This window comes from Eschrichtius robustus, chromosome 5 (genome assembly GCF_028021215.1).
Source record: "Eschrichtius robustus isolate mEscRob2 chromosome 5, mEscRob2.pri, whole genome shotgun sequence".
NCBI classification, from domain to species: Eukaryota; Metazoa; Chordata; class Mammalia; order Artiodactyla; family Eschrichtiidae; genus Eschrichtius; species Eschrichtius robustus.
In genome coordinates, this window is record NC_090828.1 from 122,366,339 (window position 1) to 122,391,672 (window position 25,334).

A 25,334-nucleotide genomic window follows, 5' to 3' on the forward strand; every position below is an offset into this window, starting at 1 on the left:
GTGGTATAAGTGTTCTTCAGTCTGTGAGTCACTCACCCAGCAGTTATGGGATTTGATTTTACTGTGATTGCGCCCTTCCTACCATCTCATTGTGGCTTCTCCTTTGTCTTTGGATGTGGGGTATCTTTTTTGGTGCGTTCCAGTGTCTTCCTGTCGATGACTGTCCAGCAGCTAGTTGTGATTCTGGTGTTCTCGCAAGAGGGAGTGAGAGCACGTCCTTCTACTCCGCCATCTTGTTTCAGGCTCCCTGGACATTCTTTTTTAAGTATTCTTTTTCATTATGATTTATCCCAAGAGATTGGATATAGTTCCCTGTGCTATACAGTAGGACCTTGTTGTTTATCCATTCTAAATGTAATAATTTGCATCTACCAACCCCAAACTCCCTGTCCATCCCTCTCCCTCCCCACCTCCCCCTTGGCAACCGCAAGTCTGATCTCTATGTCTGTGGGTCTGTTTCTGTTTTGTAGATAGGTTCATTTGTGCCATATTTTAGATTCCACATATAATAATATCATATGGTATTTGTCTTTCTCTTTCTGACTTATTTCACTTAGTATGATCATCTCAAGTTGCATCCATGCTGCTGCAAATGGCATTATTTTGTTATTTTTTATGGCTGAGTAGTATTCCATGGTATATAGGTACCACATCTTCTTTATCCATTCATCTGTTGATGGGCATTTAGGTTGCTTCCGTGTCTTGGCTATTGTGAATTGTGCTGCTGTGAACATAGGGGTGCATGTGCTTTTTTATTTTTTAGAGTAGTTTCAGGTTCACAGCAAAACTGAGTGGAAGACACAGAGGTTTCCCATTTACTCCCTGCCCCCACACATGCATAGCCTCCCCTGTTATCGACATCCCCCACCTGCGTGGCAGATTTGTTACAATCAAGGACATATACAATGACCTATACACTGACACATTATCACGCTAGTGCCCATTTTTTACTTGAAATGTCATTAAACCTTTTCCATGTCATTACATGATCACAGTGATTGTTTCTGATGGTTGCCTAGTATTCCACTGAGCACCCTGCCCCGACACCAGCAAGCTTAGAAGGGAAGCCTTCCTGCCTTTTGGAAAGGAGCACAGTTTGCTGTTGGAGATTAGGACCCACCCAGTTAAGAACTAACATTTGGGACGTTAGAAGCAGTCAGGAGCTTCTCTTCCTAGAGCATGTTTTGGGTGTAAAATTCTTCAAACATAGGTGTCATCATCTTCACATGATAAAAAGGAAAAGAAAAAGGCGCTAAGCGGTAGCAAACCTCCTCCTGCACTCCAAGTTTCTGCTCTGTGCTCTGTGTACACGGTTGCATTGAATCCTCCTGGATGGATCCATAATTACCCACTTCCTGCAGACAAGGAAGCTGAAGTCAAGAGAGAAGATGGTTTGAGTTTACTGAGCGTGTTAGTGATAGAGTCAATATTTAAATGTAGGCTTGTTATACTCCAGATACCCCAACTTTGCCGTTTCTCCTGGTGCTCCACCAAGGAAAGATGTTGACATTTGTAAGACCATGAGTTAAGTCTACAGCAGATCCTGGTTGTGGTTTCTCTTCCTAGATTTCATTAAGTAGAAAGGAGAACAGGAAGGCTAGAAATAATTTTCCCCTCTTTTGTATGTTAACTAAAATGATCGCCCCTGCCAATTAGTTGTGGACTAGTCAATAAGCACTTACTGGGACTTCCCTGGTGGCACAGTGGTTAAGAGTCCGCCTGCCAATGCAGGGGACACGGGTTCGAGCCCTGGTCCAGGAAGATCCCACATGCCGCGGAGCAACTAAGCCCGCGTGCCACAACTACTGAAGCCTGCACGCCTAGAGCCCGTGCTTTGCAACAAGAGAAGCCACCGCAATGAGAAGCCCGCGTGCTGCAACGAAGAGTAGCCCCTGCTCGACGCAACTAGAGAAAATCCACATGCAGCAATGAAGACCCAATGCAACCAAAAATTTTAAAAATTAAAAAAAAAAAAAAAAAAAGCACTTACTGAGGACAGAGGCAGAGGAACTGTGGGTGATGATCCAGGCCTGAGGTCAGACTGCCTGTGCTCTCCCCTTCTCTGGATCCTGTGTTCCTTACCTCTATCACAGTAATAGTATTTGTACTTGCCACATAAGTGAGGATCACACAAGAGAAGTCATTGACACCTGTTATTGTTAATGTGGTTGTGGTGCTGTCGCTATCGACCTGGTGATGGTGGTAATGGTGGTATTGACGTGTTGACACAGTTGTGGATGTTGTTGAGATTGTTGCTGTTGACTTTATTAACTTGCTACCATTACTGACTTTGGTGTCGACTTGCTGACGTTGTTGTTGACTTGTTATTGGCTTGTGGGTGCTGTTGTTGTCACTAAGACCTGTATTTCCTTCTTTCTTCCTCACAAGGTGGCTCACGTGGTCCTCAAGGCTCATGCCAGGGCTTGGCACCACTACAACAGCCAACATCGCCCACAGCAGCAGGGGCGGGTGGGCATTGTGCTGAACTCAGACTGGGCAGAGCCCCTGTCCCCAGAGAGGCCTGAGGACCGGAGAGCCTCTGAACGCTTCCTGCACTTCATGCTGGGCTGGTTTGCACACCCCATCTTTGTGGATGGAGACTACCCGGCTGCCCTGAGAGCCCAGATCCAACAGATGAACAAACAGTGCCCCACTCCTGTGGCCCAGCTCCCTAAGTTCACCGAGGCAGAGAAGCAGCTCCTGAAGGGCTCCGCTGACTTTCTGGGTCTGTCCCATTACACTTCCCGCCTCATCAGCAAGGCCCAAGGAGATACCTGCATCCCCAGCTATGATACCATTGGAGGCTTCTCCCAACACGTGGACCCTGCATGGCCCCAGACCGAATCCCCTTGGATTCGTGTAGTACCCTGGGGTATAAGGAGGCTGTTGCAGTTTGTATCCTTGGAATACACAAGAGGCAAAGTTCCAATCTACCTGGCTGGGAATGGCATGCCCATAGGGGAAAGTGAAGATCTCATCAATGATTCCTTGAGAATTGACTACTTCAATCAATATATCAATGAGGTGCTCAAGGGTAAGAACGTGGATATGCTGGTGATTGGAACGTGGGTGGTATTTCATCAAGTCTTCAGAGTTTTGTTTTGAGGGACAAAGACATTCTCCCAAGGAAATGAAGCCAAAAAGTAGTATTTGTAGTAATAGTGTGAGTGCTTCATATCAGCCTCCTAACTCTCTCCCTCAAAGGCCTCAAGCCTTTACTTTCATATTCCTAGTCCCTACAGTGCTCCCTTCTACCCTCTGCCTGTCTGAGTCCTATCCATCCATCAAGCCTCATCATCTTTTTTTTTTTTTTTTTTAAACTTTTTTTTTTTTTAAGTTATTTTAATTATTTTATTTATTTATTTTTGGCTGTGTTGGGTCTTCGTTTCTGTGCAAGGGCTTTCTCCAGTTGCGGCAAGCGGGGGCCACTCCTCATCACGGTGCGCGGGTCTCTCACTATCGCGGCCTCTCTTGTTGCGGAGCACAGGCTCCAGACACGCAGGCTCAGTAATTGTGGCTCAGGGGCCCGGCCGCTCCGCGGCATGTGGGATCCCCCCAGACCAGGGCCCGAACCCACGTCCCCTGCATTGGTAGGCAGACTCTCAACCACTGCGCCACCAGGGAAGCCCAAGCCTCATCATCTTTTAACGCATTTAGGTAACAAATATTTATTGAGTGCCCATTACATGTCAGACATTGTGCAAGACAGTAGGGGTACAATACTGAACCAACGCCATCTTTTCCCAGAGGGGACTCAGAGTCTACAGAGGGGCGCAGACAGAAAAGTGCAATATGTGGTGATGATGGCATTACAGGGTGGCATGAGGACACTCAGGGTGGGACTCCAGCCCATTAAATCTTCCCGCATCGCTCCAGCCTTGCCTGATCTTCATTTCCTTTAATGGGGTATAAAAATCTACATTCCACATCATTCACTTTGGTCCACTTAACCTATATCTACAGTCTCATTTTTACCTTGTATGTCTTTTTATTTCAAGTAAAAAGGAGCGGCAAATAGGTTTCATCTCGTACGTCAGTCCTAATCAACTGATAGTGGCTAGTTGTCTGCCTAGAGGGCTGTGTTGAGAAGATTTTGAGGCCTTGTCTAGAATCAAAGAGAAAGAGTTAAAAAGTGATCCCTGCCCTGGGCACTGCAGTAAGGAATGGAGACCTACATCCCACTGTTGGTGAGGTCAGACACCCTCACTTCACCTGTACTCTCCTCAGTATCAAGGAATCCCTTTAAGACATTATCTCAAGTGATCCTTGAAACAGCCTTGTTCAGTAAATAGGGGCAGATATTATCTTCATGGGACAACTGTGAAAACCGATGCTCTGAGAGATTAAATGATATGCACAGACATCCAGTGCGTGGAGCCATAGGCCCTTCTGTTTCTGGCTCAGCTCTTCCTTCTGCCCACTAACCGATGAGGCTTTTATTAATCTTTATGTTCCCAGAGCCTAGCACAGCCTGGGATAAAGTAGGTGCTTACTAAATTATTGAGTGAATGAGTAACGTTACCTACCTCTTGCACAATCATCCACAGCTATTGCTCTGATTCCTGGTTGACTCACTAGAACATTTTTAATTCTTTCACAGTTATGGAGGCCAGAAGTCCAAAATCAAGACGTCACTAGGAACACTTTCCATCCAAAGGCTCCAAGGGAGAATCCTTCCTTGCCTCTTCCAGCTTCTGGTGGCTCTAGGCCTTCCTTGGCTGTGGCTGCATGACTCCAATCTCTGCCTTCATCTTCACATGGCCTTCTCCCCTACGTCACTTATGATGATGCTTGTCATTGAATTTAGGACCCACCTTGATTAATCCAGGATGGTCTCATTTTGAGATCCTTAACTTAGTGAATTATCTTTGCAAAACCCCTTTTGCCAAATAAGGTTACATCAGTAGTACCAGGAGTCAGCACTTGGATATACCTTTTTGGGGACCACCATTCAAGCCACTGGATCAGAGAATACATTTTTTTAGGCTTTATTTCTCCCTTTAAAAACGGAATGCGTGATTATTTCATGTCAATATTACTAAACATAAAGAAGAAAAAACAAAAGCACATTTTTTAAAGATTAAATGATTTATGTATTCTGTATTAAACCAAGGAGTCCTGACACTAGCAGATGGGGCACTTTTTCTTTATTATTCATTTTAAGGTAGGGACACACCTTTGGATTGAGACTTATGGCCATAGATGTGGCCTGATGTTTTGTGTGGGTCTTATGGATTTTCCTTTTACTTGTTATGAGGAGGAAAAAGGGTTAAAATTTTGGGGGTAACCCAGGTCACCTCCCGAACTTTCACGTTGAAAGGAAAACCTTTAAAAAGTAACATCAGCCCTTTGCAACTCTGTCATCATTTCAGACCCCAACCGATCCTTGCTTAACAAACACCCTTACTTCTTGCCAGCGCCAATCCTAATTCTCGACAAACAATTTATGTAACCTTGCAGTTTTTGTCTTTATAAGCCTCCCCCATTTTATAGCGGAACACAATTCAAGCGCTTCTTGACTCTGTGTCTCCCGGGCTGCAGTGCTAACAAACCCCAAATAGACACCTCTATTTTAAAAATAATAAAAGTAAAAAGCAACATCAGTAACAGACTTTAAAACAATCCCAATTTTGGTTTTCTCCACAGCTGTCAAGGAGGACTCAGTGGATGTTCAATCTTACATTGCTCGTTCCCTCATCGACGGCTTCGAAGGCCCCTCTGGGTACAGCCAGAGGTTTGGGCTGTACCATGTCAACTTCAACGACAGCAGCAGGCCAAGGACTCCCAGGAAATCTGCCTACTTTTTCACCAGCATGATTGAAAAGAACGGTTTCCTCACCAAGGTAGTAAAAAGACTGCCACCAGCCAGTAAAGCAAACGTCCCCCGGAAAATCAGAGCCTTGACATTTCCATCCGAGGTGCCCTCCAAGGCTAAAGTAGTCTGGGAAAAGTTCTCCAACCAACCCAAGTTTGAAAGAGATTTGTTCTACCACGGCACATTCCGGGATGACTTCCTGTGGGGCGTGTCCTCGTCAGCCTATCAGATTGAAGGAGCTTGGGATGCTGATGGCAAAGGCCCCAGCATCTGGGATAATTTTACCCACACACCAGGGAGCAACGTGAAAGACAGTGCCACTGGAGACATAGCCTGTGACAGCTATAACCATCTGGATGCTGATCTGAATATGCTTCGAGCTTTGAAGGTGAAGGCCTATCGCTTCTCCATCTCCTGGTCTCGGATTTTCCCGACTGGAAGAAACACTTCTGTCAACACACGTGGTGTTGATTATTACAACAGGCTGATTGATGGCTTGGTGGCAAGCAGCATCTCTCCCATGGTGACACTGTTCCACTGGGACCTGCCCCAGGCCCTCCAGGATATTGGAGGCTGGGAGAATCCTTCCTTGATTGAGTTGTTTAACAGCTATGCAGACTTTTGTTTCCAGACCTTTGGTGACAGAGTCAAGTTCTGGATGACTTTTAACGACCCCACATACCAGGCATGGTTGGGGTATGGCTCAGGGGAATTTCCCCCAAACGTGAACGACCCAGGCTGGGGACCTTACAGGATTGGCCATGCAATCATCAAAGCTCATGCCAGAGTCTATCACACTTACGATGAGAAGTACAGGCAAGAGCAGAAGGGGGTCATCTCTTTGAGCCTTGGTGCACACTGGGCAGAGCCCCAGTCACCTGGGGTCCCCAGGGATGTGGAGGCAGCTGACCGAATGCTGCAGTTCTCACTGGGCTGGTTCGCCCACCCCATCTTCCGAAACGGAGACTATCCCGATGCCATGAAGTGGAAAGTGGGGAACAGGAGTGAACTGCAGCACTTAGCCACCTCCCGCCTGCCCAGCTTCACTGAGGAAGAGAAGAGGTACATCTCAGCTACAGCCGACGTGTTCTGCCTCAACACCTACTCCTCCAGAATCGTGCGGCATGCAACACCGAGGTTAAACCCGCCCTCCTATGAAGATGACCGGGAGCTGACCGAGAGGGAGGACTCTTCCTGGCCCTCCACAGCAATGAACAGAGCTGCGTCCTGGGGGATGCGAAGACTGCTCAACTGGATCAAGGAGGAGTATGGGGGCGTCCCCATTTACATCACTGAAAACGGAGCAGGGCTGAAAGATCCGAAAGTGGAAGATACCAATAGGATATTTTACCACAAAACCTATATCAATGAAGCTTTGAAAGGTATGTGAGCGTTCATGTCCCCCTTACAAAAATCTCCCAACATCCACATGTCGTGTGCCTGAAATGGTTTGGCAGAGTGGATTACACATCATCAACAGGTCTCTCTTTTGTACCCTAATTCCATAATTCTTTCCCGGTCTGGGGTTACATATCCCTTTGGGAATCTGAAAAAAGCAATGGTCTTCTCCCCAAATGTACACACAGGGTCCCACAGGAGTATTGTCATGGGTCCATTCATTCATTATTGAGCAACTACTATGTGACAAGTTCTATTCTAAGTGCTGGGGACACAGCAGTGAACAAAATAAACAACTTTCTGCTGACATGGAGCTTATATTCTGGTGGGTTCCATGCACCCTAGAGCAATCAACTCTTCTCTAATTCACATTTCTGTATTTAACTTCTAAAGTAGGCTGAGACTCTTGAATTTCAGACATGTCCCTTTACCCCAACAAAAGAATTTGATTTTGCAAAGGTCAGTCATCAATACTTGCTATGGGGGCATCAGTGTTGACAAAAAGAAAGAGACAAGATGATCTATCAGGGCACACATTACTTGTGTGCACAAGTTGGTGGTTTAGGACTGCCTGCAGTGAGGAGTCCTCCTGGTGTAAAGCTCTCCTCTGCCGTCTGTGGAACGTTCCCAGCTTACAGGCTCGATGGTGTCGACCTTCGAGGATATGCTGCATGGTCCCTGATGGACAGCTTTGAGTGGCTAAATGGCTACACGGTCAAGTTCGGACTGTACCGTGTTGATTTCAACAACGTGAACAGGCCTCGCACAGCAAGAGCCTCTGCCAGGTACTACACGGAGGTCATCATCAGTAACGGCATGCCACTGCCCAAGGAAGACGAGTTTCTATATGGACAGTTTCCCAAGGGCTTCAGCTGGAGTGTGGCTACCGCTTCATATCAGGTGAGGCGTTCAGGGCAATTCACCATCTACAGCAAACCTACTATGTGCCAGGCTCTGGGGTCAGGGCTGGAGAGGGCAGGTGGGAGCAGTGGATTTTTATAGACCTGTGGGAGGGAAGTACGGGTACCTTGCGGGGGAGTCTGGGAGGCCCTTTTCCCAGAAAGCTTGGCTTCTTCACATCCCCAAATTCAGGCGGGCCGTCACAGTTACAAGGGCTGTGCTGAGATGGGTGTTAGCAGGCCAGATGGAGCAGGTGGAGCCTGGAAGAAATACTTAGGCAAAGAAATGCAAATATGAAGATTCTCAGCTGGACGCCTTTATTTCTCACCTAGTTTCTTCCCAGCAGACAGTTCGATCAAAATGGCTATCACATGGGCCTGGGCGTTTTCTGATGTCCTAGTAACATCATACCTCTACCTTAGTCATGCTAAATGAAGCTCACTAATACAGAAAATATGAGGATTTACTTTTCATCAGAAAAAAAAGAAAGATAAAAAAACAAAGAGTGACTTGCCCGGGCAGTTAGGGGTGTGACCCTGCTTTACATCTTCTGCCTCCATTTATTTTCTTTGATACAGGAGTAGGGGTTTGTATTCTCAGTGTGGAACCTGGGTGGGGTCAGTGGTCTGAGCTGACTTGACTCTGGGTTGCTCAGCCCTTGGATTTTTTCTAGGTGACCATAGCTGCTGAAAATGTTTCTGAGGAAGGTGAGGGTAGCTACCCCCAGACTACCAGACCACCAAGGTATAATGAAGTCTCAGACCAAATTCTGCCATATCCAGACATATGTTAACTAAGCACACAAACACAGAAACTATTCATGTATCCTATTCCATGGCCTGGAGAAAAACCTCAGCTCTTGGTCCTCTTCGGTGCTCTGGTCAACACTGTACATGAAAGGTTCACTTGAGGAAATGCCAAGATTTCAGAGACAGGATCCTGTTGCTCCAGGGAGACAGAATCTTCTGTAGCAGGGTTTCTCCAGCTGGGTCTGATTGACATTTGGGGCTGGATAGTTCTTTGTTGTGGGCCTGTCCTGTGCACATGTAGGATGTTTAGCAGCAAACCTGGCCTTTACCCACTAGATGCCAGTAGACTCCTCCCCCAGCTGTAACAACTAAAAATGTCTCCAGACATTGCTAAGTGTCTCCTCAGAGACAAAATAGTCCCTGGGTGAGAACCACTGCCCCACAGGTTTATAGCTGGACTTATTTATTCTAGGGCTAGGGTTAGGGACTTATTCTAGGGCACAGGTTGCAGGCCTGAATCAGTTATTACTATGATAGTTGACAAATGGTGATTTTCTGAGTTCATCATTGCTTTTATATTTATTAGGTGGCATTCAAAAGAAAGGTCAAGCTTTGTCTTTTCTCCTACTTATTTACATTTTACTTATATGTAAATATATGTTGATATATATCATCAGTATGGCCTCGTGAAGTCCTGTTTTTTTTCTAGTGGGTTATACTTTTGCTGCTATTATGTATGCAGATGCGTAAATCGTCCATTTTTTGCCTGGTGGATTGTCCTTTAGCTGGATCCTGTGTCCTTTTGACATGGCCCATCACTCTTTGAGCACTCTCTTAATTCTTTCTGGTGCAGCAAGATGTTCCAGGCTCATCTTGTATCTTTTCTGCCCCAGCCCTGTAATCAGCCATTTCTCTAATGAGGCCTGGTTCCTTTTATGGGATAAGGGCATTTAGAAACCAAGATCTGGGTGCTAGGTGTGCTCACTGCTACTGGGGTGTCATTATTTCTAGGCCCTCTCAGTGGACAGAGCTAGGAAATGCATGTGTGTGTACACACACACACACACACACACACATATGTGCATATACATCTAGTTCTACATCCACCAAAATCTTTAAGTATGTTAAAAAACACACTGATACCTCCAATTGCAATCCAACTCTACAGGGTTAATGCTGGCCTTCCCGCTTTTCATATTTGTATCTCTTTTCTCCAATGATGAGAAATCTAGTTCCTAATATCTTCAACATAGTCACTAATTTTCTTAGTCCCCCTGCATTAACTAGTCTCCCAACCACCAAGCCATCTCCTCTACCCAGATGGACCACACGGGGTGCATTCCCGCTGACTTAGGGCCTGCCACTCTCAGAGGGGCTGTGCAGGCCAAGCCTGGACATGTATTCTTGCTGAGAATGCCGGCACTACCTTAGCTGCAGCCAATCACAGAGTATCACACTATATATGCTGAAGCGTTTTAAAGTAAATTATAGAAATTACACCTTTCAGACTACCTAAGCCCATAGGTAGGCGTTTGCCCAGTGGCTTGTGGTCAGTTTATAGGTTAGGTGGGAGGAGGAAAAGGAGGCACAGAAACAGTGATACACATCCTGATTAGAAACTCTGCCTCTACATCTGGCATCATTGGGATTTGTTTGGCTGTGATTGGGGTTGAGGCATGTGGAATTGTTCATTCAAACTTTTAGTGAGCACCCACCATACTCCAGACACTGCTGCATTGACTGCTGGGCCACCAAGATGAAAGATGCAGTGCCTAGACCTCAGTCTTGTAGGAAGAAAGCCAGTTAGCAAGCGCATAGTTGTGCAGTGCAGCATGACAGCGCCGTGACGTTCAGAAAGTATGTACAGGAAGCTGTAGGAGTTCAGAAATCGGGGGGTGGCAGAGAAGGTGATGCCAACTTATGTCCTGACTCAGGACTCACCCACTGACTGGGAAGGGCTTGACTACATGACTTGCTTAGACCATGTCTTGTCATCTTGAGGTTGAAGGTGCGTGGAGAGCGGATGGCAAAGGGCTCAGTATTTGGGACACGTTTTCTCACACACCACTGAGGGTTGGGAATGATGACACTGGAGACGTGGCCTGTGACAGTTATCACAAGATTGCCGAGGATGTGGTCGCCCTGCAGAACCTGGGTGTGACCCACTATCGCTTTTCCATCTCTTGGACTCGCATCCTCCCTGACGGAACTACCAAATACATCAATGAAGCGGGCCTGAACTACTACATGCGGCTCATCGACATGCTGCAGGCTGCCAGCATCCAGCCCCAGGTGAGATGGGGCCCTGACTGGGCCTTGGCCAAGTCCCCTGGGAGCCAGCTGGGCTGGAGAGCACATTTCTTGTGTGAAAAAATGCTGTTTTCAAATTTAATTTTTGAATGATCAGTAAAGATTTTCCTTCTGCCCCTGACCTCTAGCCATCTGTTTCCCTCCTTACAGGTGACCCAAGTTTGCTGGGTTCTCATGTCCTTTTGTGTATGTGACCAGTAGGCATGTGTATATGTGTATGTATATGCCTTTTCCCCTCTTTTTTCCTAATGGTATGATACATACAGTTTGATACTTGCTTTTTTTAAAATTTTTTATTTTATTTATTTGGTTGTGCCAGGTCTTAGTTGCGGCAGGCGGGCTCCTTAGTTGTGGCAGTGGGCTTCTTAGTTGCAGCTCACAGGCTCTTTAGTTGTGGCCAGTGGGCTCCTTAGTTGTGGCACGCATGTGGGATCTAGTTCCCTGACCAGGGATCGAACCCTGGCCCCCTGCATTGGGAGCGCGAAGTCTTAACCGCTGTGCCACCAGGGAAGTCCCAGTACTTGCTTTTGTTTAACAATAGTTCTTACAATACAGATATTTCCATATCCGTACATAGTTTCCTCATTTGTTGTTTTTTTGTTTTTTTGTCTTAGTTATGTGGTAATTGTACCTTACTTCTCTAATCACTTCCCTATTAATGGACACTCTTCCCTGTGATGTTTCCCCTCTTTTGCCATTATAACCAACACTACAATGAGTAACCATAGATACATAATTACACTAGGGTGGAAGTTTATCTGTAGGATATGGTTCTAGGAGCAGAACTGCGAAGGCAAAAGTGCACGTGTTTTTAAGCCATGAGTTATTATGAATAATAATACAGAAGCTCACTTGTGGGCTTCTTTGCTGTCACCAAATCTTTTACATTTTACTTGGGAGCCTAAGAATACTCCTTTTCCCCTGGGCCATTTACGATAAAGGGCTGGAGGGCACTAGTTCTATGATACTGTGTGTTTCCTCTGCTGTATTGACTGGAGATTATGAACTGCAGCCAGAGCATGTTCTCCGCACTAAAAACCCCCCACTCCCCGCCCCCAAAGCAGAGATTTTTACAAATAGAAGTGCTACCTGGACTTCTCACACTGCTAACACTGCAGGAACAAATCATCCATGCAGCGTTTATTACAGTGCGTGTGAGCACTAGCTGTGATGGAGAGGGGAGGACCAGTGGCTGCCCTGCACGAGCCCAAGATCTGGGGGGAAACGAGCTCCATTACACATAACAATTCAGAACATCAGGAGGAACACAACTCAGGGCTAAATGATTTTGTAGTTCTTATTTTTTTTAATAGATTTAAAATTTTTCAATTTATTTATTTATTTTTGGCCGTGCCACGTGTCATGCAGGATCTTAGTTTCCTGACCAGGGATCGAACCCAGTGTCTTGGCAGCAAGAGCATGGAGTCCTAACCACTGGACCTCCAGGGAATTCCCTGTAGTTCTTAAGGGCATTGAGACACCGCAGAAAAGAAAAGTGCTGTGGCCAGAAAAAGCTTCAAGGAGGTGTGGGTCTTGAAGAAAGAGGACAGTCTGGGTGGGTGGGTGGGCAGGGGAAGGGCATTTCAGGCAAAGGGAGAGACTGGGTCTGAGCTGAAGATGGTTGGCAGCCCAGTGGAGACTGAGGACAGTGGAGACCCCCGGCATGGCCAAGATGGGGTGTGTCAGGAGCATCAAGGGAAGACCTGGAGAGAGGAAAGGCTACCACATGGACATGGCCATAGGGGCCCCTCTCCAGCAAAGGGTTCCCAGGTCCTTAGAAAGAACCTCCAGACATATTAGATGTCCACGGGGATGCCCCTTTACAAGCAAAATGCCTCAGAGCCTCAGACTCTCAGTGCAATCTATCCCAGAGGTTCTGAAGCTCTAGCATTTCTGATCCTTGACTACAACCATAGCTAACATTTGCTGAAGAGCTGGCAGGATGTCAGCCACTTTTCATGTCCTCTGCCATGTGATTGAGGCCTCACAATGATTCCGGGACATGGAGGTCTCAGTGCCTGAGCCCGGGGTCATGCAGCTGGTAGGTGGCAGAGCTGAGACTCAAACCCAGGCTTCTCTGATCCAGATGTATGAATTTCTCATGCTTCAACACTGCTGTGCTACCCTTCCTGCCAGAGAACCTTTGAGGCTTATTTGTCTCATCATTCATCCTCAGCTTTAGCAGTAGACATTTACGCTGGTGCACACAGCATCGCTGGCTTCCCATGAAAAGCAGGTTGATGGAAATGCTGATCTTGCTTTTTCACAGGTGACCATTTACCACTGGGACTTGCCGCAGGCACTCCAGGATGTCGGAGGCTGGGAGAATGAGACGGTTGTACAGCGGTTTAAGGAGTATGCAGATGTGCTCTTCCAGAGGCTGGGGGACAAGGTGAAGTTTTGGATCACACTGAACGAGCCCTATGTCATTGCTAACCTGGGCTATGGCCATGGGACAGCAGCTCCAGGTAAAGGTCCCAGACCCCCCTTGTCAGCTCTTTGGAGTGTGGCATTCTCAGCACCACAAAGACATGAAATCCAGGTGGCCCTGGAGGAGGAGGCTACGAAAGCCCGAAGGCAGTGCTTCAGAATCCCCGCCTTCTGCTCAGGGCTGCCTGGCAGGCAGCAGAGCTTCCCTCTTCTGACACCACTTTTGCTGAACATGAACTTCACGTCTCAATACCTCCAAATGGCTTCATTGCTCTCTCTGTACGTCTGATCTGCCTCAGATAGGAAGCTGCCTGAGCTCAAGGGTGTGGACTAATCGATATAGGAAAGGACAATACATCAGACTGTACAGATCCACAGTGTTTTTTGCAACTCCCAAAATGCAAAAGTTTCCAATATATGATTTGGCTGACCTGGGCTTAACCTGACTTGAACCAATGTGAGGTGACATCCCACTTAGAGTGAACATTCAAAAGTTCTGCACAAGCAGTGCTCGTTTCGGCAGCACATATACTAAAGTTGGAAAAGTTCAGCAGCAGACGTATTAATGCCCTTAATCATGGAGAGCTGTCCTGGGCCCTGCTGGGGTCATATGTAACTATGTTATACGCAGCTTATTACTTTTCCAAGACACAGAAACCTTTTCATTCCAAAATACATCAAACCCTGGGTTTTTTGTTTTTTTTTAATTGAAGTATATAGTTGATTTACAGTCCTGTGTTCCTAAGAGTTTTTAATAAGGAATTGTGGACCTGTCCTTGTCCCTTGAGAACCCTCCAATTTTCCTTTTCTTGAGTTCTGAGCCTTAGAGAGTAAATTTGTGTTCATTTATGTGATTCCTTGGGATTACATGTAAAAGCTGGAAAGAGCCACGGGGAGATCTGCTTCGACCCATTACCAGATGTATCTCCCATTGGTCCTTGGTTGACGCTTTGGTTTATCGTTCCTTCAACGTATAAGGCAGCCTCTCTCATAACATTTGCTCTCAAGGAATCTGTGTCAGCTGCTTCCATCAGCTATACTCTCCAACTCTTACTTTCACTGTGGGTCCCCACAGAGTGCCAGGATGTCACCTCCTGAGGCACACACTCTTCTAGGTACTTTGCCTGTGACATATGAGCCACTCTTTGGGCGAGGGGTACAGAAACCAACACCTATCAAGTGCCTTCTCTTTGCCAGACACAGTACTTCTGGGTGCTCTGCACACACAGTTTCATTTCCTTCTCCTAAGAACTCTCTATTGCTCATTTTGCAGAGGAAGGAACCGAAAGACTGAATTACTCACCCAAAGTTACCTGGCCAGCTTTAAGAAGTGGAGCCAGGATTTGAATTCCATTCTTCCTCAAGCCAAAATCTTCAGCCTTTCTCCCAAACACGAAGAGGCCATCTATAGGCAGAAAGTGATATTCTTGGCCACATTTATTCTTCACTGACATCTACGTGTATATTTCCAGGAATCTCCTCCAGGCCTGGCACTGGTCCCTACATTGTTGGCCACAACCTAATAAAGGCTCACGCTGAGGCCTGGCATCTGTACAACGATGTGTACCGTGCCCGTCAAGGTGGCATGATTTCCATCACCATCAGCAGTGACTGGGCTGAGCCTAGAGACCCCTCCAACCAGGCGGAGGTGGAGGCCGCCAGGAGATACGTTCAGGTCTGTTCTTCCTCTGGGCATTGTTCTTACTCTTGCTCTTTTCCCCTTCTGTCATGATCTAATGGAAACAGAATTAGATTGCGAAACAAAGATTTAGGATCTAGGCCCTGCGTTGCTATTACCTTATTTTGTGCCCTTGGGAAAATCATCTAAATTTTTTGTACTGTAGTCTTCTCATCTTTGAAATGGAGGTGACCTAACTACCTCATAGGTTTGCTGTGATGAAAGTTCTTTGGGATTGAGTTTTCTTTCAAGTCTTAAAAAACTCATTTATACATATAGCTCTTACTGGATGCAACACTGGCTTGAAGCTAAATAACAAAGAAATTCTGCCTCTTCCATCTGTGGTTTGACTATAGGAGCTACTAGAACTGGGCTGCAATGTCACATTTCGCCTCTAGGTGTCACCATCTGAGTTTACTTACTCTGCCTAGGAATTACCTTAAGTTGGGGGCTTTAGATTATGTGAAACTCACTAGCGCCCCTAATTTTCCATGAGCTTCACATAAGGACATGCATCTTTTGGTCATGGAATTTTGCTCCTGGGAAGTGGAGGCACAAGTAAGCAGGTCCCAACAACATGGCCCACCCTTATTTCAGCCTGGGCCCCTGAAAGACGAGAGAGAGAGAGAATGGTGCTCTTCATGCCATAGCTTTTCCCTGGCTCCTGCTACTGTCTCTGAAGAGGTCTGAAGGCACCCTCTCCCATGTTTCAGCATCAGGAAAGAAAAGCAAGCTTCTCTCTCTCTCCAGATTGCTCCCTGCTTTTTTAAAGGCTCTGAGGAGTCCGCAGACTGTGGCATTTCTGAAAGGACACCAACGGCCTTGGTTTGCCAAATTCTTCACAAACAAACTTGACAAAGGTGGTCAAATTAAAAAGTGCAAACAAGAACTTAATGTCCCATTTGCTAGCCAGCTGGGGGAAAGCCTTGGAACAAAATTCATTCATTCCCTCATTCAGACTCACAGAACTGGTGAATTAGAGCAATAATTTGTTTTCTGAAATCAAGACAAACCTCAGGAAATGTTAGGCTGTAGTCTCATTATCACAGCTCACCCGTGAACTGTGATGCCGCAGCTCAGGACTATGATACGCACGTCCCCTAATAAAATCAGCTTCCACGGAAACAATTTCTCACCTCAGAGTGAACTGAAGCTTCTTTTACCAGACCGAGTGTGTTCCAAGCCTCATCTCTGACCGGGAATGGAAGGCTGTCCTCACCCCCCGTTTCAGGGAGTAGCCAGCAGGTGAGGGGACCATGTCAAGATAGAAGAAGCCTCTCAGGACCCACAGCGTCATAGCACTTGGTTGCCATGTACACCCCCTAAGGGTAAGGATGGCCTGGACCTCATTCAAGGAAACAGACTGAAAAGTTCCTCACTTTGCGAGTCCAAAGCCCATGAAGAATCATCCTTAGCCTGGGCAACCAGCCTTACACCTGGTTCCTCCCAGAAGGTTCTGGTGGGTCCTTAGGCATGAGGTCGGGGAAGGACCTGCTCTGTGGTGGGAGAGGGAATCAGGGCCTGGAGGCTTGGGGTCTCTCCCCCTCTTCTGCAGGACCCTCCTAAGGGCAGCCAGCCGCATCTGTCAAGTCCAGGGCCCATGCTCAAATCAGTTCACATCCCTCAAGCTACAGTGGGTGAGAACATCGCTCTGCCCACAGTGAGCTCCCAGTGGGGTGACAAGACCTGTGGGCATTTGAGCTGCAATATGGGAACAGCCGCAGAAGAGAGGCACGCTTCAGACTGGGTCGGGGAGAAAGGGCCCTGGGGTCAGCGACGCCTGAGCAGGGAGCTGCGGTCTCCTGTGGGCCCGCCTGCTAATGCCGACACTGACTGTCTCCCCCTAACCCCACCCGCAGTTCATGGGAGGCTGGTTCGCACATCCGATTTTCAAGAATGGGGATTACCCCGAGGTGATGAAGACACGGGTTCGTGACAGGAGCTTGGCAGCAGGCCTCAACAAGTCTCGGTAGGTCCTGGCGCCACGCTCTCAGCCATGAGAGCTGGGAGGAAGTCTGCTCTGTGGTGCCCAACTGAGGCTCCGGGGGGGGGGGGGGACGGCACAGGGATGAGAGCATGGCTGTTGGGGTCAGAGAGGCATGTCTCAGGCGTGTCTATCTGCGCTTCCTTGCTTGCCGGGAAGATTACACGTGTGTTAGGTGAAGCGCTTAGCCCAGGACCTGACATGGCTGTGACAGGCAGTTGAGACAAAAGGCAGTTGCCTGTTATTATTCTTCAGAATAGCCAGGAAATCCGTCCCCAGGGCACCTACTTCTTAGCGACCCACCACCTCACTCCAAGGACAAAATTCCCCAGCTCATCCTATCCTAAGCTCATCACCTTAGGAGTGAATGTGAGTAGCAATGGGTGACTCTTAGCAGAGTGCTTTTTGTCCTTTGGCCAGTGGGTGGCAGTGGTTTGCACCGAGGCAGTCCTACTTCCGTCAAGGAAGTAACAGCAACATCAGCAACAGCTAACACGTATCCATCTTCTGTCGGCACTTTCACTCCTATTTAAAGATGAGTAAGCTGAAGCACAAAGATTATGGCAAGATCGCCCAGCTGTTCAGTGATGGAGCTGGGATTTGAGAGCAGGCTGTCTTGACTGCAGGGCCCATGCTCAGTTTAAGAGTCATCCAGCTGGGGATTAGAGGTGTGGTGTGGGGAAGGGGACGCAGTGCCCTGGCCTTCTGGGAACACACCCACAAGCTCCAAGGTAGCTCATGTGACCATAAGAAGAGGGGGAGAGGGTAAAAGAATTCAAAAGTCAGGCATTCCTAACACAGCCTTTGAGTCTTATGCAGCCCACCTGTGAGGATGAAATAATCCATCCCGGCCCTTACAATGCACGCCTGTGCTGGCCTGGTTAGGGCAGGTCCTGCTGAGCCAAAAGGTCTGATCCGTCAACCCTGGTCTCCAACAAATAAGCGAGTGCTCCAGTCCATTAACACAACCTTGCTGAGCACCTACTGTGTACCCAGGCCAGGGCCAGGCCCGGCAGGGTCCACACAAAGAGGGGGTTCCAAATATGGTTCCTCAAGTGCTGACACACTGGCTGGGAAGATCAATCCAAGGAATTCTATTCCCCAATTTCTTCATGCAAGGAAAACTCAGATGAGATCAGGGCAGGCTGGGTAGACCCAGGAGACTTCATGGACAAGACAGGACATCAGCTGAGCCTGGGCCTTGACAAGGAACAGCGTTTGGGAGAGCAGAGGCCCTTCCATCCAATGGGGAGGGCTGTGAGCACCGGCCTAGAGGTCTGAATGAGTGGGACACCTGCAGTTGGAATTCGGGAGACTTGGCCCAGTAGCGGTGGGAGGGCCGAGACCACATGGTGGCGGGCCTGGAGGCCGAGCACAGGGGCTCAGCCTTGATGCCACGGGACTTGAGGAGCCCCTGCTGGCTCCTGAGCGGGGAAGTAAAAGCGTGGGCGCGGGGACTGAGTTTTGCCCCAGTATTTCAGAAACCCCAGGGAGGGAAGGTTCTTCCTCAGGTTAATGGTAGCAGAAAGGTCAAGGTGAGGTGTCAGGCACCTAAGCAGGGCATTCTCTAGGCAACCCTGAACCTGCAGCATGTAGTCAGGATTTGGCTGAGACGAACCTCTAAGTGTTGCACACAAGTGCATGTTGATCGAATAGTACAGAAAAGTCTCACTAAGAATACATGGAAAGAATGTCTACATGTGTATAACTGAGTCACTTTGCTGTATGGCAGAAATTGGCACTACACTGTACATCAACTATACTTCAATTAAAAAAAAAAGAATACAAGGAAAATGTTCCACCAGAGGTTTAAAAAGAAAGTGCAGGCTTCCCTGGTGGTGCAGTTGTTAAGAATCCACCTGCCAATGCAGGGGACACGAGTTCGAGCCCTGGTCCGGGAAGATCCCACATGCCGCAGAGCAACTAAGCCCGTGTGCCACAACTACCGAAGCCCGCGCTCTAGAGCCCGTGAGCCACAACTACTGAAGCCCGCGTGCCCAGAGCCCGTGCTCCGCAACAAGAGAAGCCACTGCAATGAGAAGCCCACGCACCACAACGAAGAGTAGCCCCCGCTGACCGCAACCAGAGAAAGCCCGCTTGCATTAACGAAGACCCAACACAGTCAAAAATAAACTAATTAATAATGTTTTAAAAAGTGCAGTGAAATCATGTGAGCAGAAAAGTCCAAATCTCAAAAGTTCAATCAATTCAATTTGTAAAAGTATTTCCCCTACTAATGAGGATAAACTTTGGAGAAAAGTAGCACGCCTAAACAAACCACAGTAAAAAACTTCCAACAGGAAGAGAGAGGGTCTTGCAACGACAGAGGGAGGCGAGGTCTGTGGTCTGGTAGGAGGAGGCTCAGGCGCTTTCAGCAGCAGCTGGGAGGGTCTCCCCTCGCTCCCGGCCAGCTGCCCATAGTCACTCACCTCCAGGTACCTGAGTTTAGAGCCCTCCACCCAACACCCCACAGCACATTCTCTTCCCAAACCCCACGTCCTTAACGGCCCTTTCCGTCCAGGCTCCCTGAGTTCACAGAGAGTGAGAAGAGGAGGATCAACGGCACCTATGACTTTTTTGGGTTCAATCACTACACCACTGTCCTGGCCTACGATTTCAACTATGCCTCTTGGATCTCTTCCTTCGATGCAGACAGGTAAGGAAGGGTGCCTGGAACAATCTTTGGAAAAGACAGCAAAGTGCCCCTCTTCTCTCACTTAGAGGCCTGTACAGCCTCTGAAACTGCCTCCTGATGCTGTGTATCCTGGGGTTTTTGCAAGATGAGCCCCATCTCCTGAGATACCTAAAAGAACCTCTATCAGTCGGATAGTTAATTCAGGCTAGGGTTTCCAAGATGCTTTCCATTTAGAGCAGACAGGCTTAGAGTTTTTAAAAACATTAAAAAAAAATTTTTTTTTCTTTGTTTTCTTTTTTCATCAGATTTGTTTCACTTACCAGATGTTATTTCAGTCAAAATAACAAGCTTCTTTTTTCCTTTTGAGGGTAAAGGTTAAACTATTATTTCTGTATTACAAATAATATATGTTCACAGTAGAAACACTGGAAAGCAAGAATAGGAAATTCTTGAGTGTCATTTCAGAAGTATATGTGTGTGTGTATGGGTGTACTACCTCTCTCTCTATATATATTTATATTATATAGTTTATATAGTATATAGTTATACAGAAACGTTTATTACAAGAAAACCAGGATTATTATGTGTGCACACTGTTTTGTCCCTTTTCTGACAAGCATCTTTCCCCATCAGTAGCTGCGACTCTGTCCGGGTTCTTTCTTTGGAAACAAGCGCTGACATCCCCACTACATCCTGCAACCACCAGAGTCAGGCTTGCTGAGCAGGGCTGAGAGGCCTCCCTGCTGGTCCCCATTCATGCACCCACTTGACTCTTGCTGCCTCATGGGTCCTGGGACTGTCTCCCCAGGCACCTGTGCTCAAGCTTATGAAATGCCCCACCTGCAGTTCAGGTGAACAATAAATCCAGCTCCTGATAAAACGCAACAGTTTTTTTTCCTGAAGGATTTGGACGTTAAGAAATATCTAAATGGCTGTTCCTCATAATGAAATGCATGAGCTTCTGTGCGCCCCACCCCCCCCCCCCCCCGCCCCGCCCCGCAGAGCTCCCTCTGGCACAACCTGACGCCCTCTCCTTGCCCATCGCTGGAGAGAGAGGAAGGGTCTTGGGCACTTGAGGCAGGTCCCAGCATATCTACCCCATCATCACACGAATGGGGGCCCAAATACTGGTGCCTGTGGCTGTGCCTGTGGCCTGCGGGTGGCGTCAACCAGACGTAGGTGACTCAAGGGAGCCTCTTCTCTGAAGACATAGCACTCGCATCCCATGGGAGATTACGGTATGGGAAACTCAGAGCCCTTTCACATCTAGTGTGAGGTGTGGCCTGTTAACAGAGCCATGGGGGGTTAGATCCATGAGTAAGACCATTCCTCGGTACAGGTAGAAAGCAGAACAGAGAGCTTAGGTGGCCCGTCCAAAGTTACACCAGCACTGACTGATGCCACTACAACTAGTGAAAAGAGAATCTGAGGCCATTTGACTCTTCTAGGTGTAGCTAAGACTCTCAAGTCTAGACAAAAATCTAGGTTTTTTTCTAGTGTAAATCCTGTTTTACGTTTTGTGCAGAGGGCCTCTTGGGATTTACAAATCGAGACCTAACCCTTAGCGTTTGAACTCGTAGGGGAGTTGCCTCCATCACAGATCGCTCTTGGCCAGACTCTGGCTCCTTCTGGCTGAAGATGACACCTTTCGGCTTCAGGAGGATCCTGAACTGGTTAAAGGAGGAGTACAACAACCCCCCGATCTACGTAACAGAAAATGGAGTGTCCCAGCGGGAAGAATCAGACCTCAACGACACTGCTAGGATCTACTACCTCCGCAGTTACATCAACGAGGCGCTCAAAGGTATGCCAGGCCCCCGCCCTTCTTCCACGTGCACCTTTCACTGCTGGAAACATATGCTAACGTCTGCAGTCAGGGCAGTACTGCATCCACAAGCCCCAGATGAGAAAGATGAGGCTTCTAGCGCCCTTTGGGTTTAAGCCTTTGGGGCTGCACACTGAGATTCTTCCTTCCTAGATTTAAGCTCAGCAAGCAAACCCCGCTGCCTGATACAGCTAGACCCGAGTTCTTGGCCTGTCATTCGCTCTGCTTGATCCTCTGGTGTCAATGTCCCTGAACAGCAGTGCCCTCCTGAGGACAGTCTGGGCAGGGGCCAGGTGGAATGGGCTGGAGGGGTTGTCTGTATGATCTTTCGTTTCCCAAGCAAAAGTCTGAGGCCCTTAGCTCAGCAGAACAACTCGGGATGGGACTATGACACGGAAACGGTAAGTAATGCTGAGTAAAAGAAAATGAGTGATGCAGCAGCAAAAAGAAACGATCAGAAAATCTTATTCCAGATAAAATCTTTTCCAAGGGCCACTTTTCTATAGGGAAGAGCATTAACACTCTAAGGCTCTGTCCAAGACCAATAACCCCACCATGTGAAGACAAGGAGGATTATAGATGACCCAGCAGGATTAATTTAGTCTACCCATGTTCCTGACTCCCATTCAGGGCTAAGCCTTTCTAGAAAATGCAGATGGCTCTGCAGTAGCACCCATGGAGGACCAGCTAACGATTCCTGCACGCAAAGGGTGGGCAGCTCTCTTAAAGAGCTGAAAAAAGCTCACCTTGACCTGCACGCAGGGAGTGTAGGAGAGCTGCGGGCAGGCACGGCCTCAGTAGGCCTGGTGGAAAGGTGTCTTGGAAGACCAGGGAAGCTCAGGCCGGGGCCTCTGTCTTTGGGCAGCTGTGCAGGATAAGGTGGACCTTCGAGGATACACGGTTTGGACCCTGATGGACAACTTTGAGTGGGCCACAGGCTTCGCAGAGAAGTTCGGTGTGCATTTCGTGAACTATACTGACACTTCTCTGCCAAGGATCCCCAAAGCGTCGGCCAAGTTCTACGCCTCCATAGTCCGGTGCAACGGCTTCCCTGACCCCGCTGCAGGGCCACACCCTTGTCTGCAGCAAGGTGAGACGTGACTCTGGGAGGGACAAAAGCCAGAGGGTGAGGGGCAAGGGGGCCTGTTTCTATTTTCTTCTAGTTTACTACCCTCCTCTCTGCCTCTCCATACCCTTCATTCATTCAACCAACATTTCTGTACTTTGAATGCTCCGGACATTCTTAGGATGGAACAAAGGAATTAGGGTTAAAGTTACATCGAGAAACTAGGCCCTGGTCTGGGAACAGCAGGTCTAGATTCTTGTCCCAGCCCTACCACTAACTTGCCGTGCAACCTTAGGCAAGAAACTAGGCGAACGCTGGGCCGATGCAAGGATCAAACACAGTGCCTGGCACAATGTTAAGGTGGCCAATGTTTGCTGAGTGACTGAAAAAGTATAAATTACTATACAAATTAAGAGATAATTATCCAGTAGAGATTATACTCTAATCACTGAGAGGGATGCTTAAAAACTAAAACTACGTGACTTCCTTCAGAGGCTCATAACTCAGTGAAAAGGATTCGTACAGTCACCTCCGCCAACGCGCTCACCCTGCAGCTTCTCTATTGCAAGGATCTGGCTCGAGCTTAATCTAGGTTAACATACATCTGATAACTCTGTCTGTACCGGTGCACACACTACCTTTGTTGTCTTCTCCTAGATGCTGAGCCCACCACCAGCCCCATGAGAGAAGAGGACGTTCAGTTCCTGGGGCTCAGGCTGGGTACAGCAGAGGCCCAGACGGCACTGTATGTACTCTTTGCTCTAATGCTGCTTGGAGTCTGTGGTGTGGCGTTTCTGTCCTACAAGTACTGTAAGCGCTCCAAGCAAAAGCAAACACAACCAGGCGAACAGGAATTGAGCCATAGTTCTTCATTCTGACCTACAAGTTACCACCTCCTCCAGTTCTGCAAAATAGGCCTAGTTTCTTTGAAGCCTTTGCCACCTCCCGGACCACTGAGGATCTTATACTTTACCCATAACAGAGTTTGTAAAAGTCTCTGCACTATTAGATACTAATTAAACTTGAAGGATTTCAAGTCCCTGATTAAAATGGAAATATCCCCACCTTGCCCCAGGATCAGGAATTCACTTGGGCATTAGATGACCCTGCGAGTGGCTCTTGTGGAAATAAGTAGATACTGAACGCGTCTACTGGTTCTGTGAGCCACTGAACTGGGCTGTTTTAATTTTCAGAGATTTTAAAGGTGAAAACATTAGTAAGAACCACAGCAATCCTTTTCATAAAAAATCAACTGCAATGTCATCTCCTGCCCTCTCTCTTCAAGCTCCCTCCGACTCTTACCTTGTGTTTCTCAGAAACTAAAAAAGGTGCTATTAACTAACTGTGTCCTATCTATCTTCTATGGGTGCTTCTCCTTGAGAAGGCAGGTTCCACAGAAGTTATGACTGTCCCCTTGTATAGCTTCACCACAGTAATCCTCTGCTGTTGTTAGCTTCTGGAGGCTAGAGGGCCACATCTCAGTGTCCCTGGCAGGCACATTTTGGAGACAGGGCAGAGGAGACACACCTGCTGCATTTGTGTGCTCATTCACAAAACATATGCTGAGTAGCCCCTCGGATGTGCTAATCAGACAGTCACAGTATGGAACACTCAAACTTGTTTAATCTATATATTCTTTCTAGATATCTGGGAGAATGTTTTTTTAAAAATAGAGCAGTTTTCAACTGGTTTTAAAAGGCCAATCACACTCGAAATTTTGCTTCTTGTAAGCGTTCCTTACCTGAATTGCATCTACAGAAAATTCCTATCAAAATGTTCCACTGCCGTGGGCCCCAACCTGACAGTCAGAATTGCGGGGCACAAGCATTTTTCTCCTACCAATAGACAGAAAAAGTTTATCAGATGGGGTGAAGATGGTTCTAAAAGTGATATCAGAGACATTCGTATAAGCTGTCAATTATACCTAAAGTCAATATAACTTTTTTTTTGGGTGGGGGGGGGGGGGCGGGACATGAAAAAGAATAATATAAAGTTTCACATGAAACAAACTTGAGAAAAGATCCAGGATAAATATCTGGGGGGAAAAAGAATATAAAATATATTATAAAGCTAGTTATAAAAAGTAGTTTTGAAACAGAGAGAATAGAAAGATCAACAAAGGAAAAGAGAGCTGAGACGGACCAGCCACGTGTGGGAACAGGGTGCATGACAGAGGCGGCCTGCCAAATCGGGGGCGGGGGGCAGGTGGATGATGGACCACTCCATTAATGGAGGCGGCTCACAGGTTAGCTCTTGAGGATGTTAGCCACAGGCGTGGGGAAGGGAGCCACATCCCTTACTCGGATACAAGATGTAAATGTAAAAAAATGAAACCACGAGAATGCTAGAATAGATGGGGGAATTTTTTTTTAAATTACTTTCTGAAATGGGAAAAGTTATTTTATAATCAAGACTTAAGACCCAGAGGCCATAAAGAAAAACGCTGATACAGGACCACATAAAAATTGTGCCAAGAAATTACCATCAACATACTCACCAAAAGGCGAACAGGGAGAAGATATTTATAGCATATGCTAGACAAAG

At 47.4% G+C, this 25,334-nt stretch overlaps 1 protein-coding gene across 1 annotated transcript in view; it reads left to right on the forward strand.

The window, feature by feature from the left end:
- LCT (lactase) overlaps nt 1–23,864 on the forward strand; it is a 50,704-nt gene extending 26,840 nt beyond the window's left edge. The window contains exons 7-17 of the mRNA XM_068544000.1: nt 2,389–3,034; nt 5,647–7,197; nt 7,845–8,113; nt 10,864–11,154; nt 13,442–13,640; nt 15,075–15,277; nt 17,140–17,249; nt 19,786–19,920; nt 21,480–21,703; nt 22,590–22,814; nt 23,448–23,864. Of these exons, the coding sequence (XP_068400101.1) occupies nt 2,389–3,034; nt 5,647–7,197; nt 7,845–8,113; nt 10,864–11,154; nt 13,442–13,640; nt 15,075–15,277; nt 17,140–17,249; nt 19,786–19,920; nt 21,480–21,703; nt 22,590–22,814; nt 23,448–23,668 (4,074 nt within the window). The 3' untranslated portion in view covers nt 23,669–23,864. The remainder of the gene's footprint in view (nt 1–2,388; nt 3,035–5,646; nt 7,198–7,844; nt 8,114–10,863; nt 11,155–13,441; nt 13,641–15,074; nt 15,278–17,139; nt 17,250–19,785; nt 19,921–21,479; nt 21,704–22,589; nt 22,815–23,447) is intronic.
- The last annotated feature ends 1,470 nt before the right edge of the window (nt 23,865–25,334 follow it).